An 18,100-nucleotide genomic window follows, 5' to 3' on the forward strand; every position below is an offset into this window, starting at 1 on the left:
CATTCTATTGAAGTAAGGAAGAAGAATGAATGCTTCATTCAATTTTTCCAAATGGACTTAATGATGACCATCATTTAACTTTTCTTTGTTGGTACTTCCATACTTTAACCCCTTAATGACAAAGCCTGTACATGTACGGGCTCAAAATGCATTGTTTTCAATGGGTTTAGGGACCGCCCATTGTCCTTAAGGGGTTAACTTCTGTGACGTTAGTTATTATAGAACATGTGTACGTGTATTCCATAGGTTAAGAACACACTGTTCCCCTTGTATTGTATTAATTCTCATTTGTGACTTATAAGGTATTGAATATATCTGTATTAACTTTATGACTGCATCAACAAGTTATACTTGTTATGTTGAAGGGAAACTTTGTATTGAAATGACTTGAGTGTTTTGACACCCAACTACCCCTGGGGCAGATACAAACCGCATGACAGACTGGTATTTTAACTTCTATAATTGCCCATACAACTTAATTTTGCATTGACAAAAATCTTATATGGCTGAAACATTGGTAAGATTTCAACTACTTAACCTAAATTTTAGTGTGCGTGGTATCTTTATTTACTTTTGTAACATTTTATTGTGATGCTGGGTACGTCTCTCCATACCATCACCTCACTTAATCTTTAGCATTCATTTGACCAAATGGAGGCATCAGAGGGGACTTAACCAGTTGATTGACATTTTGCATTATACAACAGCTCAATAAACTGCATACTAATCATAACAGATTGAGTGATATTATATTTAAGATCAATCTTAAGTAATCTGTCATATCTTTATATTTCCCACAAGTCATAAATGTATTAGCATCCCAACTACCTTTTGTTTATACATACCTGCAGATAATGATCAAGCACTAGTTTACTGAGAACATGCAGTGATCCAGAACACTTAATGCAATTGAGAAGGATATTACATTTTTGGTCCCAATCTAGTCTGAGATCCTGGGGAACTCTCATACCCTTGAGAAGATCTGAGTGATCAACAAGAGCCAAACCTTTTTATAGGTTTCGGTAGCAGATTACAAATTTTTAGGATCATATCGGGTAGGATAGCAAAGCATCAACTCAGTAAGTCTCGAAGTTATCCTTGAGGATATGATTAGGAACCACTGGTGTAGTTATGAGGATATTCAAGGTCAAGCATCCAACAACTTTCCCAGAGAACTTAATTTAGAGAATTGTTGAATTGCACTAGACTATAAGAATAATTATAACAAAATAGTACTTTGTTTCACCTTTGATGGAAATTTATTGGAATATGAATGACCATAGGGAAGTAGTTTAATTACACTAATTAGCAATGAAACTTAATAATGTGACAATTCTAAATAAGTTAAAATATAAAAATGATTAACATAATCACAAAATAGTCAATTTATTTGTAGCTTAATAGAGTGTGGTTTGCCCAAAGGAATCATTCCTAAATTATATTCTGCATTTTGCTGTCTCTGAAGATATGAGGTGTCATTCTCTGCTCATCTGTATATCTGTTTTCAGGTTAATGAGATTAAGGCAGAGTGTTAGCGCTACAGTACATATTCCTCTTGATATTATATTTTTGGCCAGAAAATACCTTCATTTATAAAAAAAAAACATTAACTACCAAAAGATTGTATAATGCTAAAGTAAGGGAAAGAAAATTCAAGTATAGCATTGTCTTTAAGGTACTGAGATAATCAAGTAAAAGGAAAAGATAATATGCTGTGATAATATAGTAAATTATTCATAGACTTGCACAAAGGCCCTACAGAGTTTGCCCTAAAATGCTATCATCAGCTTAAAGATAATTAAGCATAACAAATTTTGGTTTAGAGAACTAATTCTTATTGTGTACTGATTTAATCAGCATGGAGATTGAGGAAAATCAGTGATATAGAAGGCATACAGTGTCCCTAAAACAAAAATCTGTGCTGTTTAGATATACTCAATATGTATTGTACAGTTTTTCTATCTAATGTTGATGCACTGGTATTGTTTTATATTTGATATTGCTGATTACTGTAGCGTTACAATCCCTAAAGTATTTTGTGTCTACTTTACATTATAGCCCCACCTCCAACAAATAATTTTTTGGAAAGCATAAAATTGTTTAACCCTTTGATCGTTTCTACAAACAATACACAAAAATACTCTACTATCATAGATATCAAACAAACACAACACAGATTTATTTTTAAAAAAATGTTAAATAAATGTGTGGCAAAATTATTGGCACCCCTATAAATTCATAGGAGAAAAATATATTTGAAGTATATTCCCATTGGTATTTTAATTTTTTTAGTAGATCTGGGTGACTAGGAACAGGAAATAGTTTATCTGTGACTTCCAGTTTCACAGGGGTTATAACTATTAGGTAACACGTACAGTAGGCCAAATTTCCAATGGGCAAGACCAAGGAATATAGCTGTGATGTGCGGCAAAAGGTTGCTATAAGAAAACAGCAAAATCACCAGCAGGTCAATAATTATCTAATGTTGGTGCACTGGAATTGTTACATAGTTGATACTGCTGATTACTGTAGCGTTACAAACCTTAAAGTATTTTTAGGTATATCCATTGCAAATGCTTCTTATGTATAAAAAAGGCCTGCTTCCTGTGGTCAGCCTTGGTTATACAAAATAAGCAAATAAAGAACTAAAACACCTCCAAAATGATAGAAGATGCATCTTTATTATATGAGAACAGGCAACCTATGCCAGACTTTGTCAGGTTTGAGCAATGCCCTGGTGCTTTTGAGTTATGTGTACCCTCACCTAAAATCTGGATGATTTGTGAGTGCTTTGACATATGGTTTCATGTTATATCATGGGAAATATGTGCCCTTGTTAGCCTTCTGTTGATCAACCCTATTGTAAATAATGTACTTAGTATTGAAGCCAGAATTTTGTTAATGTTGGTATTTTACAGATGAGTGGTGGTGGTGGATTGATTCTTATTATGTTAGCCGTATGTTATAACAGTCAGTCAGGTACATGAGCAAACAAATGTGCTCACAAGAGCCAGGAGTAAGCAATGTAAACTCAGCAGATGGTAAGATGGCCTGCTTGTACCGAGAACCTAGGGGAAGGTATCAGAAGTTTAAATAGCCTGTTGCCGCATAGTTAAAAAAACAGTTTCCAAGTTAAATAATCCATTTAATAACTATAGGGCTGAAAGAAATACGCAAATACAGCATCTAAACCTGGGCAGACCAGGGTTCAAATCCTGGGTGAGCATATCAGCAGGTTATGGAGCAGGTGAAGAGAGATGACCAGTGAAAATCCACTTCTGATTTCACTAAAATGTTCATGTTACATTTCTTACAGATGAGTCTACAAAGTAGTTTCAGTTAGTGCCCCTTAAATCAACAGTTTATATAAATGGCTCTTCTTTTTCTCGCTGGATCTAATGGCACCTTGCGGATATACACTCTACACCTCCTCCATCCCCAACAACCCACTGTATGCTTACAATCACTGTGCTTATAGATTAAGATGGATTGTACTCTGAGATGAAATGCAAAAAAGAGAGACAAGAACCGCAAGTTTGCATTTATGACAGAAAGGCTGGAAGATCTTGCATTTTTGATGGTGAGAAAAACAACATTCCTGATATTCTTGTTATTTTGACTTCCTAAGAAAAACTAACTTATAAAGACTGTAATTTATCACTCAACATTGATCTGTATGAGATAATAGCTTGTCATTTGCATGTCCTTCTGCCTGGTAACATAATGTAGAATATTTACAAAATGATAAACAATTCACTTATGTTGTTGCAAGTTTTTAACTTTTCATGTATATCATGTATAACGTCCCTTACAAAAATAACTATCCATTTGTCTGAGGCATGTGTACATTCCACTTTGGCAGAGAGGACAAAGACAGGATTTTTTTTAAATGCTATGTGTCATCTTCCTATAGATAGGAAGTGACTGGGAAGGAAAGTGTGTGGCAAATTCCTTTTGTGCCACCCTAAGACTTTTGACTATTAGCACTAGGTTTTTTTCCCTATGTAGATGAATCTGTGGGCTCAGAGTTAAGAGAAAATGAAGACATACGTTTAGAAGTAGTTCCGCCATGAGCAAGTCTGTACTTGTACATGTAATTCATGTTACCATGTTACTGTCCTAAATTGAATGACCTTAAAGTCATCAGAGAAGAGCAGCGTTGTATAGGTGCTGGACATCGGATTCTTACAATTCTTCTTGAAAATTGCCTGTTTCATGCGTTTGTATGAATCTCCGATAACGAGGGTGACTCCTGCCGAAACCAAAGTGCCTACATTTGCACAATTAATTCCCATTCCTCTCTGCCCAATGCCAAAAGGAATTGTAGGTTGTTTGTATAAAATGGAAAAATAAACACAATAACATGGTGAAAATAAATAAAATATGTATGATACATACTTGCACTAGTGGGGGCAATATGATGGGGTTAACTCATCTCGATAAAAAGTAAATACTTTACTTCCAAAAAAAATCTAAAAATACCAATGGTACAGTGACTCAGTAAATAAAAAACATTGCACATACATAAAAAATGTGCACACTAGATATGTGCAAATGATGCAATTGATGGGGTTCCAATGAGGTAGATTCCAAGTGGCTGCAGAGACATCCTGATGTTCTGCTCAGAGGACACTGAGTGAAGAGCAGATGTTTAAACGTATTTAACTTACCCTTTCTAGGAGAAGTCAAAAGTATACCTACCTGAAGAAGAAAAAAGGGCAGCTCAAAATTCTAATGATATATACTTTCATTTGGTCCAGTACCTGAAGATTCCTTTGAATGAATCACATTAAAATACTCTTTTATCTTTGGTTTAATTTTATAATCTGAATTTTTAATCTGTGTGAGCCCTTTAAACAGTATTTCCATTCTGTCTGGTACATTAGCGATGCAGCTGTAGGCCTGATGGGTACTTTGAGTTATTTGGAAGGAACAGTAAGTGACTGCCTCAGCATGAAGACTGTAATTTGCATAGGCATTTGAATGTGGTTCTCAATGCCAGCACAATAGTAGGTTAATGCAGTGGCATTTACATAGGAAAGCCTAATAAAAAATGATGCCATTTTGAGTGAAAGCATTTTTATTTTTTGTTTTTTTTGAAAAAGGTGTAAAAAACATGTATGGGAAAGTAACATAAGAGACTTTGTCTTAGTTAGACAATCAATAAAAAAAAATCAAAACAATAACTGAAATTTATATTGACATGAGGCCTAGAAATCTTTAAAATCAATATTTAGAAAAAGTTATTTTATCTCATGAACAATATAGCTCAGCTTTATATTTTGTAAACTTCAGCAATGGCAGAGTAATAGCAGTAAAACATTTTATGCATAAATAAGATCTCCTTTTCTTGTGAACGTCATATGCCGTTCTCAAAATGCTTCTTTTTCTACGCAAATCTGTCTTCATGATTCTGGCCTCCCAGTTAACTTTCGCAAAAGGACAGAGCCCTCCCCATTCCTCCAATATTTATTTAGATCTATCCGACTGAAGGTCAATATAGGGAAAATTATTATTTTGCTAAGGGGAATCCTTGTTTAGTATTGCGGACCCCTAAATTAATCAAATTTATTTCAAACTGTCAAATTGGAAAATTACATGTCGGCCTTATTGGCCACATTATAACATTCTTAGATCAATGCCTGTGGAAGTTCTTGAATATTTAATGACAAATATACATATGGACACTATGCGGTATTATCAGAATAAATTTGCTGTTTGATGGTGAGAAGGTAATATCATTCCAGAATTTAACAAGTTAGACATGTCCTGTCTCAGTATACTTTACTCATCACATCTTAATAATATTGATCTAGATAAACTGCTTAAATATGTTTGGCATGATAAACTTATTTAAAGTTGGGAGAAAGACCTGCTGATATTAGAATGGTATAGGGCAATAGCTATGTCAGAAACTTAAATACATTGTGTTCATTTAAACATATCTGGTGGGAATGGAGCATAACAAATAATCTATGTAAATATGTCTCCTTAATGATATCTCACATTTTAAAGATTAACATAAAATTGAAAGTAGAGTTGGCCCTATTACAATTAAAAATTCCAGATATAAAATTGAATTATAAATTCCTTTTAATTCATGTTTGTGTGACTGTTAAATTTACCATAGTTAAAAACTTGCAATCCACAACTCAGCCAAGATGATGTAACCTTGAATCCGAAGTAGAATAAAAAAAAAAAATAATATGTAATACTTCAAGAGAAAAGCACAGGGAAAATGCACACATAGCGGTCTAAGACCCCAATGGAATGTAAGTAGGAATTCCATAAGGAAGAGTAAATCACCCACAATCCACTCTTTGGAATCCTGATTTTTTTGTCTCATCTCTATTCCTGCTAACAGAATTGGTAGGGTGTGTCTTTAATATTTGGTGTGTCTGTTGTTGGAAGAAAAATCTGAAGTGTTCTGCATCCTGTATGCTGGGAACTGCTTGCATTATTCCTGCATTAGTAACTAGGGTGCTCCAGTGAATGGGGTGGACAGAGTGACCCAACACTTCCTCAAGGTATGTTCAGGTAAATTGATGCTGCATCAAAGTAAATTGATGCTGAGGATGAATGGATTCATTAAATGAATAGCAGAACTAGGGAACAATTGGCATCTGGTACTTCCTATTGTGTTTGGTTCAGGGTTGTTAAACTGGTGGCCTACTGACTATCAATGGTATTTGTATAAACCTTCCTCAGGAGTTGTCAGGAGAGTTTGCAAGAAAGTTGTGTTCACCTCCTTGATGATACAGCACCTTATAGTGATCCTACTCAAGTAAGCCTTTGCTACAGAATGTGCTTGGCTGGCTCTGAATAATGTAGAATTAAATCAGTGAGATTTCTTCAATGTCTCCTCACATCTAGCATTATGCGTAACACTGGTTCAGGCCAGACATTCTTGCTAGTCCTTCGTAATAAATAGTGAAGTGAGAGAGTTATGGTATTTTATAGTAATATTATCCTGTTAACTAGACTTGTGCATTCGTATTTGGCCGAACACGAAGGGTCCGTTTTCGTTATTCAGCCTGGAATACCAAACATACGAACATGGCGGCGGCAAAACGTATACAGAGACAAAGACACACAACACGAACAATCTTCGTGTTCGTCTTTGTTTACTAATCTCCCTGGTCCCTTCCCCATCTAGCCTACCTTATCTACGCAGCATCGCAGGGGTTAACGGAAGCGGAAATCCATCCAATTGGTTGATGCCAGAGGAGGCCCCTGCAGGCGACCGATAGGCTCACTTGCACGGCCCTTTAACTCCTGTCGGTGCAACTTGGCCTGGGGGCCCGCTCCAAGAGTTTAAGGTCCATACGAGCGGCTCTATTGGTCTTTAATATGGACCTTTAACTCTTGGAGCCAAGTTGTGGCACCAGGATTTTAAAAGTCTATACAAGCGACTCTATTGGTCGCCAGCAGGGGGCTTGTCTGTCATCAACCAATGACAGAGGAGCTCCCTGTCGACGACCAATAGAGTCGCTCGTACAGACCTTTAACTCTTGGAGCGGGCCCAGGCCAAGTTCTGTGTCAGGAGTTAAAGGGCCATGCGATCGACTCTATTGGTCGCCTGCAGGGGCCCTGCCAGTGACAAATAAAGTCGTACTTATGGCCCTTTAACTCCTGGCGGCGAACCTACGGATCTAGGCTTCCGTTAACCCCTGTGATGCTACATAGAATGGGAGCGGAAATCCTTAGGTTTGCTGTCAAGAGTTAAAGACCTTTATCTCTTGTAGAGGGGAGACAGGCCAAGTTCCCCGTCAGGAGTTAAAGGGACATGCAAGCGACTCTATTGGTCGCCTACAGGGGCCTCCTCTGGCATCAACATCAACCTTTAACTCCTGACGTCGCAACTTGGATGTTCGTATGGACCTTTAACTCTTGGAGCGGGGAAGCCATTCGAAGACGAACATGAAGAGTATGTCTAACTATGGAAGCTGAAACATCTTGTCTAATTATAGTAACTTAAGGTGACTTTGTGACATTTATTTCACATACTCAGTGATATTAGATAGAATAGATAGAGATATTCTAATTTAAAGTTGCTCTTGGTCACATTAATTGGCTAACACATGATTAAAACCTGAAGTATTTTTAGATGAAAACATTTACATGTAGCAAAAATGGATACTAATGGGACAATACACCTTTGTCGGAGTCACCACATTGCTGCATGGGGGTACAAGCAGAAGGGTATAAGGACAGCATGTGCTTCCAACTAGCATTTATAATTCTCTTCTACTTTCTGGTAACACTAATGAGATGGGTCCTGCAGCAAGACATATGTGGCTCCATGATGGAATGTTACCAAGGAGTGAGCATTTGTGTAGCCCTCTCATATTTAAAGCTGGTCTAATACATTTTGTTGTTACCACTATTGTTTACCCTACAGTAATAGACAGGGCTGTGATCTGGAGGCACAACCATTACAGTTGTAAGGGGCCCAGGTGTTCTCACTTCATTAGTAAAGGAAGTCTCAGCCAATCAGGAGAGACTACTCAACTCTCTTCATTGGCTGAGACTTCAGAAGCCTTTACCTGATTGGAACTCAATGTAAGCTACAGCCAACACAGGTAAGAAACCCACTTTGTATGTGATATGTGTGTGTGACTGTGTTTGTCTGGTAATGGAGGGAGTTGATTGTGTGAGACTGTGCATGTCTAGTAACGGAGGCAGTTAATTGTCGGAGACTGCACATTTCTGGAAATGGAGGGAGTAAACTGTCTGACGCTGCTCATGTCTGTTAATGGAGGGGGTTAATTGTCAGAGGCTGCTCATGTTTGTTAATGGAGGGGTTAACTGTCTGAGACTACTCATGTCTGGTAATGACTGTATGTATATTATAATATAAATATATTATTACTTTTGAAATCAGCATGGTTCCCAAGGTTTCCTGATAATGTATAAAATATAAAATGTATTTTATGTGTATGTGACAGTGTGTGCATCTGTGAATCAGTGTGTATGTGATATACATAATTATATATATATAAATATATGTGTGCTTGTATAGCAGCCTTGTACCAGTAATTAGCACAAAGACCAAGCCATGCACTGAAAATGTAGGTCCTGTGTCAGGTGAGTGTGCTGCCCTAAATCAGAACTAGGGCAGTGACCCCATAAATACCCCACTGTCCCAACCACCCAGAATCCTTGTAAACAGCTTTGATTCCCAGGGCCAAATAAGGAGAGTTTTCATACCAAATATGTATTGATTCTATTTTTCATAAAGTGAAACATGTACCTGTCATAAAAAAGCATTCCCATTTGCTATATAGGTATTTCAATTTACCAATGCATTTCCGTTGAGAATTAGTAATATGTGCTAGCTGATATCTTTACAGGTACAAAAAAAAGCAATTAGAATAAAGACAGGAACATATTGGTGCGTTCAGGACTTTTTTTTCTCAAAAAAGTAATTTACTGTAACATCTGGTACCTGTATAAAACCCTTCAACATTTAGCCTTCAGCAGGGACCTTTTTTTGATAGTTAGAAATAGGTGAGCATTATTAATATTGTATACTTCTCAGGAGCCATAGCAATGCAATTTCATTCCAGGCAAACTACATATGAACTCATGTATATTTTACTTAAAACTAGTAACATACTTTTTATTTTTGGAAGTTAAACCCTACATGGTAATTATCATATTCGGGCACTTTAAGGCCAGCGGTCCCCTTATGACATAAGTGTGGCCGCTGGCTAGATATGGATAGCACCACACTATGTTTTTATACTCCCGTAGCATGCGGCTAGCCAAGCGCTGGAACATGTCTGGTGTTGTTGGCCAGTAGCACAGCGGGCATTTGCCAGTTATATTTAAGTAACTAACAACTCCACGTTCTTTAGGGAAACAGCAACCAAGTAACGGTCATTATAATGACTCTTTGAAACTCTCATGTGCATGTACAACCTCACTACAAATGGAAAAGGAAACTTGGCTGTGTGTGTACCCTTTTGCCATCAATGATCTATTATTTCTGTGAAAATGAGAAACATAAGAACAGCTGGGATAATCTGAGAGTAATGTAACATTTCCCATAACCTCATCCCTCTCCATACACACCTCCACCTTTGCGAAATGCCAGCAGTGCCAATCTCTGTCAAAACATGATAAGCTGTGTTATGGGATATGTAATTTTCTCCATATGATATGCGTGGTTTATGATGGAAAGGACTCCTATAGTGGGTTGCTGTGCGTATCTGTTTCCACTTCCGTGCAATCAAACTTCCCACCCAGCATGATATATCCAAGGAGTTTATGGTGTGTATAGCAGTCTAGAATAATACCACATGCAAGCTCTGGAGTCGTATCCACTGTTCAGTGGCCCACAAGCATGATAATCGGGGACAGAGCCACAATACTATTGGTTCACCATCACATAGGTGTTTTCTCTTTTTTATGTTTTCCAACTGAATCTCATATGTAATATATAACAAGATGATGTATGTGAAAAGGCTGTAACTATTTGCACCACTACATGTACTATATGAAACTAGTTCAGCCTTGTTCAGTTTCAAAAAAATATTTTATATAATAGTAATTACATAGCAAACTAACCCATGTGTTCTACACATTTTATTTAAAATTGTTGATATTGGCTAAACTTGTATTTTTAAAAGTTTAGGGGGACTTCTTCACACCCGAGGCAGTCCTCAGAAATCCTATTTAACATCCCCACGCCGAAAGTCTCGTGCAATGATGTGATTCTTTATAAAATATATATATATATATATATATATATATATATATATATATATATATATATATATATATATATATATATATATATATATATATATATAACCCTCCCCCTGCAAATCTCAAAATCACAAATAATAAAGATGGAAATAAAAAATACCCTGCATCCACATTTTCGAAACATTATTTTTTGGAGAAATGGGCTGGTGTTAGAATCTGTAGATGATAACTTTCATCACCCTCAGCCATGCTGATGATGATGCTAATCGGCATTATATGATACATAATAAATATAATTAATATAAAAACAATAATAAGAAATCCTGACCACCGATTAAGTGGAGTACAGCACATTAATAAGGAGGAGCTCACAGTAATCCAGTGACAGATACATATGAGTTCCTTGCTACTGCAGTCACCCTCTGTGGTTGTTTATAGAAAATTGCAAATAATATTAAAATAAGAATAGCCAGGGTGAGTTGGTACATTTGTCCCCTTGCACTTCTTGCCAGTTCTCCTCTGATAGGATCCGTATCTCTATGTGCTTTATATGCTGCCAGATTTAGGGAGTGCTGTATTACTGGAAAGTCAGGATAGCAAATTTCCTGTCAAGCTAGCGCCAAAAATGTCCCCCATTCTGGATTTATAAGCTTGCCCTGTCTTTTATTGTAAGTTTACTCTTTGGCATGATTTATATTTTGGCTATAAAGACTAGTAGGAGTTTATAAATGGCAAGGTTGTGCCATTTAAGGAAGGGCTAACATGTAACCTGCAATCTTATTTTTATTTAAAAACCTGCTGAGAGTTGTCTTTCTGCCAAAGAAACTACTGCCAAAAAATATTATTTAGTAAAGCTTATTTACAGCTGAACAAATAGTCTTAGGTTATACTTGGACTCTATATGTTGATGGCATTTGCCTTCTCTGGATTTTCCCTTTACCTACTGTATCAATTAACCTTGGTCTGTCAAACTATGTTCTTAAACTCTAGATTGTACTTCATTAACTTGGCCTCGTTGGGCACCTACCCATAAGAATATTATCATTATATTGACTTATACACAGTATTAAAGATGTCTAACAGCTAAAATAAATACATGAATTACCGTATTTGCTCGATTATAAGACGAGGTTTTTTTCAGAGCAAATGCTCTGAAAAATACCCCTCGTCTTCTAATCGGGGTCGTCTTCTAATCAGACCTCAAATAGAGGTCTGATTAGGAGACTAAGATCCAGATCCCCCGCACCGCTGCAGGGGACCTGGATCCTCCTGTCTCACCCGACCCCCCCCCATCATACACACTTACCGGTGCTTCCTGATGTGTTGCCGGGGCAGCGGGTTGACGTCTACGCGATCCGCGTAGACAACGTCCGCTGCAGCCGGAAGGAGGTGTGGCTAGCAGCGGGGGTTGTCTGCGTCCGTCGCATACACCTTCCCCGACTGTCAGAGATCAGACTTCCCCGCACCGGTGCCGCACCGGTGCGGGGAACTCTGATCTCTGACAGCCGGGGAAAGTATACGCGACGGACGCATACAAACCCCCGCTGCTAGCCACACCTCCTTCCGGCTGCAGCAGAAGGCGACGTCAACCCGCTGCCCCGGCTGGAAGCACCGGTAAGAGAGGGGGGAGAGCGGGGGAAGGGGGGTGAGAGAGGGGGGGAGAGAGAGAGAGTGTGTGTGTGTGTGTGTGTGTGTGTGTGTGTTAGTTAGTTAAATGGGGGTATAGGGTGTGTGTGTGTGTGTTAAATGGGCATAGGGCATTTCTGGAGTGGCGTTAAGGGGGCATTTAATAGAGCACTCTGCCTCCTGAAATGCCTTATACCTCCCTATATGCCACTCTGCCCCATAATATGCCTTTTAACCCCCTAATTGGCAGAGTGGCATATAGGGGTATAAGGCATTTCTGGAGGCAGAGTGCTCTATACAATGCCTTTTAACTCCCTTAATGCCACTCTGCCTCCTGAAATGCCTTATACCTCCCTATATGCCACTCTGCCCCATAATATGCATTTTAACCCCCTAAATGCCAGAATGGGATATAGGGGTATAAGGCATTTCTGGAGGCAGAGTGGAACATAGGGGGGTCAAAAGGCATACCATGGGGCACAGTGGCATATAGAGGGTTAAAAGGCATATCATGGGCCACAGTGCCATATTGGAGTGGCAAGCCTGGGGGCAGATGTGCGTAACTGGGGGACAGGTTGGAAAATACAAGAAATAAAAACAAAAAAAATCTTTTTCTCAATCATAGCTTTTATTAAAAAAAATAGTTTACATGAATTAACATTTACTGGTAAAACTTTTTTCCTTTGGGGTCGTCTTATATTCAGGCTTTTTCTTTTTTTCCTAAGTTAATATTCAGATTTTGGGGGGTCGTCTTATAATCAGGGTCGTCTTATAATCGAGCAAATACGGTAATAGATCTAACTAGTATGAGTATTTCATGTCCTACCAATAAGCACAAACTTACTCTACATGAAATTCTCTAATTAAGAACTTCAGTAAGGGCATGGAATTAATTCTATGTAAAACAAATTACTTATATTGAAATTAAAGGCTCAGAATTAATATTCTATCAACTATGCACACATTTATACTTAGACAAAAGCAATGTATAGAGAGATAGAGAGAGACCTATGTGCCAAATACTAGGTATTAGATTCAATGCATATTGTGAGGGTCCTAATAAAATGTGAAAAATACATGATCAAGACATATACATATTTTCAACAATTCAATTTATTATTAACATTCAGCTTTGCACATAAACATAACTATTTTACTTTTAAGGAGGTCGTGTTTTAAGAAAAAATAAGCACAGAAATCCATGAAGGCTACATATTGCTAGATGTTTTTGAGGAACATGTCACCATAGCAAAAATATATGCTTATATGCACTAAGAGTAAGAGCTGAAAGTTCCAGTCATCAAGAAAATTCATTTTTTGTTTGTTTGCTTTCCCTTTCCAAATATTGATTTAATAATAAGCACAGGCCCGATAGCATATCGAGGTTCATCAAAGTGAAACAGGATTTGTTTAACAAACTTCATCCATCAGCATCGAATTCTAATGCCTTTGTTTAGCAAACAGAATTGTATTGACATCTGAAATTCCAGGAAACACTTAACTGATATGCAATTGCTTTTCACAAACATAAATTGACGTTCGGTGTCAATACATAGTGTATCTTTTGCGCGTGCATGCAAAAGAATGGTAAAACGTCAAAAACAAAACATTTTTCTTTTTCATACATTTGCCTGACATAGTGTTAATTAAAATAATATTTTTCTAGAGAAGCCTTATTTGGTAATGTAACAAACAGTTTTACAATAAACTACAAAAAAACAATTATAGATTTTAACAGTTTTTTTCATACACAAACTAAATTACCATCAAGCCGGGGGAAACCTTATATTTTTTCAGCAGAATACGAATGAATGAAAGGCTGTGCTCAGTGGATGTACTGTAAGCCTTTTTTCCTACCTCATCCCTTCATATTGTCACCATATTGACAAGATCTACAGCATGCTTTAGAAACCTAAGGCCTTCCAACCACAACTCACAAACATCTCACCCTGGTTGGCTGAAGATGATGGGAGTTGTAGGGCAATTACAGCTAGAGCTTCATGATGTCCCAAATGAGCCACAAAAGTATAGTGAACTAATGGATATTGTAACTGTTTAAAGTTTTTTTTCTTAATGGTAGTGGAAAAAGAAATTAACTTTTAGGTCTTTTGGTACTTATGACTCAGATTTTAGCTTCCAGTCAGGCACTAAATTACTGACTACTGCAGGAGTTGACGCAGTCAAAAAAAATCTCGAACTCTTTTCAAATCTAAGATTACATTAGCGCAGCCAAACATTTTCCCGCTTTGTCATAGCTTTTTTCCACCAACATATGATTCTACACTCAACGGTGCAAAACTCTCAGGAACGACAATATAATTGAATAAAAAGCATCTTAGAACGTGGTTTTAAAAAAACAATTTATACTTTTAAAATTGCATACTTTAAACTTAGCTGCAATTTAAGATATATGAAAGATGCTTCAATAAAGCTTCCCAAGCTAATTTTTCCCAGATCCAGTAAGACTAATTCAATACTAAGGTTACTGTAAATTCAAAGACTTTATGGTCTTTGCCGTATGTTAAAAGACCCTATTTCTTTGTAATAAAATGTATATATTAATCCATTCAGTACAAGAATGGTTTACAACATACACTTTTTTGGCAAAAAAAGGACAATCCAGTCCCATTTCGACAGTACACGATAATTTTGTAAACATTAAATATTTTCAGAAACCAAAAAAATTGCATCAAAAATGTATCGTTTCCCAATACAACTATCCCCTATTGCCCAGGTGTTAAGACTCCTCAAAAATGGCCAAATCATTTTTTTCTAGACAATATTTTCCAGGGATTGGGTTTCACAAGTCTGAGCTAAAGTTTTGATACCCAGCACTAGTTCCTGGTGAAATCTCCAGTATGTGTGTGGCAAGTATAGCGCCGTAGAAATTATTTATGTTTTACCTCATGTATATTGTAACTTTACTTTGAACAGCATTTTGCTGTGAATTTGTTATGTGCTTGAGTACTGTGCGTTTTGTTGCTTTTAAATATTTTATTTCCTGAATTACTGCAATGCTCGTGCTTCGTAAATGTAAGAGTGACCTCTAGTGCTTTTTTTCTAGCATACTGGGACAAGATGTGCTTTCTAATAGTATCGAGTATCATATGCTTAATTCAGATTATTCTATAGAAAACAGGACAAAATCATCTGTGTATAAAGTATGTGTATATATATATATATATATATATATATATATATCTTTATTTAGTACTTAGTACTTAATACTCTGTAGGCATACAATCAAACGGATTAGTTTGTATAATCTACCAGTGCCAACCAGAAATGAGAAGTATTGAACTGAACTTATTACCAGAATATATAAAGATAGCAGTGCTCAATCTTTTCTGACTCAGAGGCTCTTAAGTACTTTTCCCCACCAAGGTCTTGCTGTGAGTGATTTTTCAAAACCAATGGAAAGTAAAGATACCTAGTCACCAATTATCTTTTTCACAGTTTAAAATGGACAAAGTATTTTGCTGTCTCAGGTATTTAATGACTACTAAGATCAACACAGACCTAAGCATGCGAAGATCCACTGTTATTCTTATGCTCCCCTAATTTGAAAGACACCCACAATTTTATCCCAAACCACACAGACCTCTTAATTTGTGCTACCGTTTAACCCATTCAGCCCTATTAAAACACAAATTAATTTGCATATCTGAAAGCTATACATTGATCTAAAGCATTAAATTGATTTATCATGTAACAATATATAAAAACAAATTGTAGGTCATGTGGTTGTTGTTTTGCTACTTCATTTTATAGCCTACATGCCTCTAAACTGCAATTTATAGCCATCAATCCAAATGTGTCTTGGTTTCATCTGCTCTTTTAGTGAACTTATCTAATATTCAGCAGCTGCATCCAGGAACCAGCTTTCTTTAGTCGATTCTGCTAGTTTCTGCAAATTTGGAAACGCTGAAATCTAAAGTGATGCTGGGATGCAGCAAACTAAATCAGAGGATTTTTGTGAAATCTAGTTCTTAAAGTAGAGTAACAGTAACAATCTATTATCACAATACATTTATGCCATGAAAACAGACCATTAGAAGACTATTAATATCTATATTTTCATTTATTTACTTTTTAAGCTAGCTCTACCTTACAATTAAAATTGCAATTTACTGATAGAGTCCTTCTTCACTCCCCTAGCCAATTTCATCACTTTTTAAGCACAACCTAAACAAGCCACCATAGAATTCAGTGTTAAAGTAAGTCAGATTCAAAGCTGTGTTTGTGAAATACTTACATTTGCTTCCTGCCACTGCTGTGATCATGATGCTGGGTACCATCAGAATCACCATCTTGCAGAAGGTTCCAAAATCCATCCCTGTATCCAGTGAAGCAGCCAAAAAAATAACAGATTGATACAATGCTGCTGTTTTGATACTTGGATCTTTGTGTTTTTTTTTTTTTGTTTGTTTTGTTTTTTATTCTTGTGTATCAGTGCTATCCATTAGGCAGGGTGCTCAGGAATAATAGACCCTGTATCCTCTAACAAAGGCTTACACCTCCAGATGTGCTGCTGGTCCTGTGAGTAGCAGGTTCTTGTGCTAGCAAGAATCTCTCCAGTTTCACACAATCACTCTGGGCTAAACTGATCAGCTTGGTTACTGAAGCTTTGCCTTCACAATGTGTCCTGCGTACCCCTTGTGGTGACAGGTGGGAAATGTGGCTCTGCGATAAAATGCAGACAATAAAATGTAGCTTTTTTTTTTTGCACATGTGCATTGAGGCAGCATTTTTTGTAGATGTCTTCTGTTCCTTTACCCTTTCCTCTCCTGAGCCTGTTAGCACATGTTTGTCAGCATGTAGCAAAATACATAAAAAGCACATAGGGAAAAATGAAATTTGAAACAGCAAATTAAGCTTGATCATCTTTTCTTCTAGAAACACTAGTTTCCCAACTACAATTAACCTGTCAAGAGACATATGACATATTTACATAAAATAATCAATTCAGCTCTTTTTCACAGTAAAATTATCGTGGATTTTAGCTAAGAAAAAGAATTATGACATTGAACATGAAATAAAGTTGCTTTGATGCAATTGACAGATAGTGACAAAGAATTTGGATTCTTTACAGAATTAACAGAAATAACATTATGGACGGATCTTGTTTTTTTTTAATTCTGCAATTCCAGTAAAAACAAATTCATGGATTTATTTATTCAACCCAAACATGCTTTGAATTAGACGTGATTTTCATCTGGATATTTGTGCAATTAATACAAATGGCAAGACCAGGGTATTTAACCCACTAATATTCAGAGAGAGGGAAGCTAATGGTACCATCCTCCAACTCGAAAGATAGAATATTACAAAAAGGCAAAAATGAAATACACACAAAATTACAAAAAGTACAATAAGGAAATCATGTTAAATGGTTAATTCACTGTTGATCTAATAATACTTAACTCTCCTACTTTAAATTAAAGCACAGTATGCTTCCAAAATGCGTTTCACAACAGGGGAATAGAGTGGGATAAGGCCTGGTGTGTTGTGTAAAGGTGTTAGGAAGAGCAAAATAGCCACAATGCCTTTAGATGGGATACCCTGACTTAAGATGTGGTGGATATGATATGGCCACTTATTACGTGGAGGTTCATTTGACTGGGTTTTCTAATAATGCCACATATTTTCAAGTTTAATTTTGCTCATCTTCATTTAGATACCTAATGTTTGGTGCATATGTTGGAAACAGTTAAAAAAATGTCTCAAAGTGCTTTATATGTTGTCACTATCACAAAATACC

The 18,100-nt window shown here is 36.7% G+C and overlaps 1 protein-coding gene across 1 annotated transcript in view; it reads right to left on the reverse strand.

Annotated features, from left to right (window-relative positions):
• The window catches only part of CNTNAP4 (contactin associated protein family member 4), a 143,152-nt gene extending 126,119 nt beyond the window's left edge, over positions 1 to 17,033 (reverse strand). The window contains exon 1 of the mRNA XM_053467680.1: positions 16,595 to 17,033. Within this exon, the coding sequence (XP_053323655.1) occupies positions 16,595 to 16,673 (79 nt within the window). The 5' untranslated portion in view covers positions 16,674 to 17,033. The remainder of the gene's footprint in view (positions 1 to 16,594) is intronic.
• Between the last annotated feature and the right edge of the window lie 1,067 nt (positions 17,034 to 18,100).

Source organism: Spea bombifrons, chromosome 1, assembly GCF_027358695.1.
Source record: "Spea bombifrons isolate aSpeBom1 chromosome 1, aSpeBom1.2.pri, whole genome shotgun sequence".
Classification (NCBI taxonomy): Eukaryota; Metazoa; Chordata; class Amphibia; order Anura; family Pelobatidae; genus Spea; species Spea bombifrons.